The 3,714-nt window shown below is 30.1% G+C and overlaps 1 protein-coding gene and 1 long non-coding RNA gene across 4 annotated transcripts in view; one reads left to right on the forward strand and one right to left on the reverse strand.

Moving 5' to 3' along the window:
- Nucleotides 1-3,360, reverse strand: part of LOC110268788 — a 16,690-nt gene extending 13,330 nt beyond the window's left edge. For all 3 annotated transcript variants that reach the window (XR_002357256.1, XR_002357257.1, XR_002357255.1), the window contains exons 1-2: nucleotides 3,349-3,360; nucleotides 589-596 (exon numbers count right to left, since the gene is read on the reverse strand). This is a non-coding gene — a long non-coding RNA (uncharacterized LOC110268788). The remainder of the gene's footprint in view (nucleotides 1-588; nucleotides 597-3,348) is intronic.
- LOC107628260 (glycine-rich protein 5-like) lies at nucleotides 589-1,206 on the forward strand. Its single transcript, XM_016331022.2, has one exon. The coding sequence runs from the start codon at nucleotides 677-679 to the stop codon at nucleotides 983-985; it is 309 nt and encodes a 102-aa protein (XP_016186508.1). The 5' UTR covers nucleotides 589-676; the 3' UTR covers nucleotides 986-1,206.

Genomic DNA, 3,714 nt, shown 5'->3' on the forward strand with positions numbered 1-3,714 from the left:
GGTAATTATTGAATTTTATAGTATTTTTTTTAAATAATATAATTAAAGTATTATTTAGTTTTTATCAGCCAAAAATCAGCCAAAATGTGTTTGAGTTTCATGAAAAATTGAGTTTTAGTTTGTGCTCCGTGATCTCAGGAGCGGTTTTCAATATATTATTCAAAAAGTGATTTTAATTAAACGGTTTTGTTTACTTTTTGCTGGTCACATTTTGGTTCCATATACTTTTTTTTTTAATAAAATAACAATAGAATTTTTTTATGAGCAGAATCGAATAGAGAAATTTAGCAAATAGAGATGTTCTACCGGTGCGGGTGTTCTGCAGGTATAATAGATTTTGAAAACATTAACCTTTTAACATACTAACAAATAAATAATGTAATGTTTATGTTGAAATGCAATAATAAAAATAATAATATTTTGTATAATGTGGTTGATGGCAGACAGCAAGGTTTTTGAAAATGGCATTGAAGTTCATATTAACTATCCACAACTATATACCCAACTACTCCCTCTCATCTCTCATCACCTTTCTTTTCTTTGCATCTTTCCCTCTATAAAAGAGACACTCCGATAGCACTATTTCACCACAGCAACTAAAACCTATAAGAGAGAGAAAAAGAAAAAACAACTTTACACTTATATTGCACTATTTTCAAGCTAGGGTGATATTATTATGGCTAAGTGGTGCATCATGCTTCTTGTTCTTGCCCTTGTTGTTGTGTCCACAACAAGTGCAAGAAAGGTTCCTAATAATGATGCAACTTTGAAGGACCAGAAGAATTTCCTGAGCTATGGCGGCGTTGGTGGCTATTCGGGAATTGGAGGGAACGGAATGCCCTTTGGAGGTGTAGGTGGTGCAATTGGATCCAACTTTGGTGGTGCAGGAGTTGGCGGCGGGCTCGGCGGCGGTGCGGGTATCGGTGGACTCGGCGGTACGGGTATCGGTGGCGGTGGAGCTTCTGGCAGTGTCCCTCTCCCTTGAGATGAGGCTATGTTTGTTTCAGTTATTTCCGTTATGGCTATAGTTTAATTAACTAGTAGCTATAACTACCTTGCTTTTATTTATGTTTTAAATTTAATTAAGAAAATAAATTTCGATGTTATAGTGTGTGTTATGCTAGCTAGCTAGGGTTTTGTCACTAGCAAGAATATTGTAGTGCATGCTACTTTATTATGACTTTATGTTATATGTATTTCTTCATCTGTGTTCGGTTTTTTTAGGTTAATTTCTTGTGCAAGACTATGATAATATATATGCATGGTTTTTGGACTATAAAATAAATTATTTATTTAGTATATCTATTTTGTAGCATACAGAAATTGAGAAATATATATGCATGCTTTTTTTTCTAAATCTAACTCACCTTTCAGTCTTATTTCGGTCAAACATCCGCAACACTTATGCAATTTAATTATTCTTGTCCTTATATATATATACGAACCAAATATTGAAGGAGGCATGATGAGTTGAAGTTGAAATTCCTTTATATATTAATCTTTAGAATTAATGAATTAATAGATTTTAAAGCTCAAAGTTGATGGTGACTATATATTTTATATATATATGGTTAAATTGTACATCATTATTATTTGCCCATAGCTCTTCTACTAAAAATTGCTAATTAACAAAAGCTTTATTTGTGAACAGTAGTATTATAGAAGCATTTGCCATTCTTAATAATATATATAATTAAGTTCACAAAATTAACATAGAAAATCATCAATTTTCAGTTTCTAATGTGCTTCAAGTCATCGTCAAATGGCACCTTCATTAGAATTATTTTGTTCTTGTGTTTCGGATTTCAAAGAGTTGTTAGTAAGGATTAACCACATGCTTCTATATATATAGTTTCTCAAAAAATGCNATACCAAAAGTCCAAAACTTTAATTTCCAATAAATAATCGCATGCAGAGGAGGTGTAGATATTTGTCCATTATACTACTGATGGTCCCCCATATAGGCGAATAAAATCTCTGCGATAGTGGTTACTTTTCATCATGACTACTCTTCAATTAATTCTCCGGACATCAAAAGTTGAATTTCCCCTGTATGTTTGAGCATCTTTATTACTATTATGTTTGAGCATCTTTATTATTATTATTATTATTATTATTATTATTAAAACTCACACAGTTAATCACTACATATACTATAGCTAGCTTTAACATGTTAGTTAATTATTGATAGCTGATGATGACTATATTTGTGTATATTATTATCTATTAACTAATGTTAAGAAATTTTTAATTAAAATCAACTAATTTTTTAAAAATATTTTGTTTATCGTTAATTTAAATCTTAAATTATAATTTTTAAATTTTAAATTTTAAATTATAAATTAAATCCTAAAATTAATTTATATTATCTAACTAAAAGTTCAATCCTTATAAATATTTTTTTTTTTTGGTCTATTCAGTTCAGCCTTAGATTCGATGCTCGGGGAATCGCATATACAATAGGTTTTATGGATGGTCAATCTTCTATTTATTAAAAGGTAAACTCCAATGAAACTAGGATTAATAATTCTTGGGAGACAAATATCCAAGAGTTAAAATGTATAATAAAAAAAATAAAAAAAACTTATACGTGTTCTGTTACATGTAAATTAATTAATTAAACCAATTGAAAATATATTCGAAATAATTATAGATATTAATGCATTATATACCTTTGTCGTTGTGACGTTGTCATACTTGTGTAAACATACACAAATTTTAAATTAATTCAGATGAATAAAATAAATTTAGTTAAAAATTATACAGATGTTTTAAACGCAAAAAATTATACGTCTGTTCGATTTATATTTTGATGTTAATCGAATCAATATATTTTTTATTTAACATACCACATAATAAATTGAATTAGGACAATTTATTTTATTATTCGAAGACATAGGATGACAAGGCTTTCATCACACTAAATCGAAACAGTCCCGTTCGAATTAAAAAGAGCAGTTCTCTAGAGTAAATTGAATTAATTTGATTCGAATTACTCGCATATATAACCAGAATTAAATCAAAACTACTTAATTCGATTTATGTAAAATCCGTAAAATAAGTAAATAATTAATGAATAAATTAATTATTATTTAAAAAAAATTAGAAAATAGAATTTTATAGTTTAATAAGATAGAATTAATTAAAATAAGAATTTTGACAATGATTTCAAAAAATTTGGCCCAAGATTGGGCCAAACAGATCAAACCGGACAAACTGAGCCCGTATTGGACTCAAGGCCCAACCCAACATACATAAGCTACGGAGCTCAGCTCCCTCTCCCTTCACAAAACATGAAAACACGCTGGAAACTTCAAGAGAGGGAAGAAGAGAGTCCCAAAACCTAACCTTCCAATCAAATCCACATAAATTTTGATCCGGAGCTCCAATCACCGCATCGTTTGCGGCCACATGACCACAGCGTCGAGCGCTACAAAGCCCAGTACGTTGTAAGGTAAGAAAGTCACGTTTTCTTCCTCAATTTCTTCCTTCCCAATTTTGAAAATTTGATGTTTGAGTGTTGAGATTTTTAGTTGTTTTCATGTTCTAGGATCAAATTAACTGGAGAAAATTAGTGGGTCTTGCGCAATTGATGCATAAATGAGGCAAGAAATTCCCAAACCCTAGTAATTTAGCAATTTCATGAACCCTAGGTTGATTATAAGTGTGAAAATTGATTATATTAGAGTATTGGGTGATTTTGGTGTACAATTG

This window comes from Arachis ipaensis, chromosome B02 (genome assembly GCF_000816755.2).
Source record: "Arachis ipaensis cultivar K30076 chromosome B02, Araip1.1, whole genome shotgun sequence".
Classification (NCBI taxonomy): domain Eukaryota; kingdom Viridiplantae; phylum Streptophyta; class Magnoliopsida; order Fabales; family Fabaceae; genus Arachis; species Arachis ipaensis.

Coding starts and splice junctions, on each gene's coding strand:
- LOC107628260 (XM_016331022.2), top strand. CDS start 677: ATGGCTAAGTGGTGCATCATGCTTCTTGTTCTTGCCCTTGTTGTTGTG.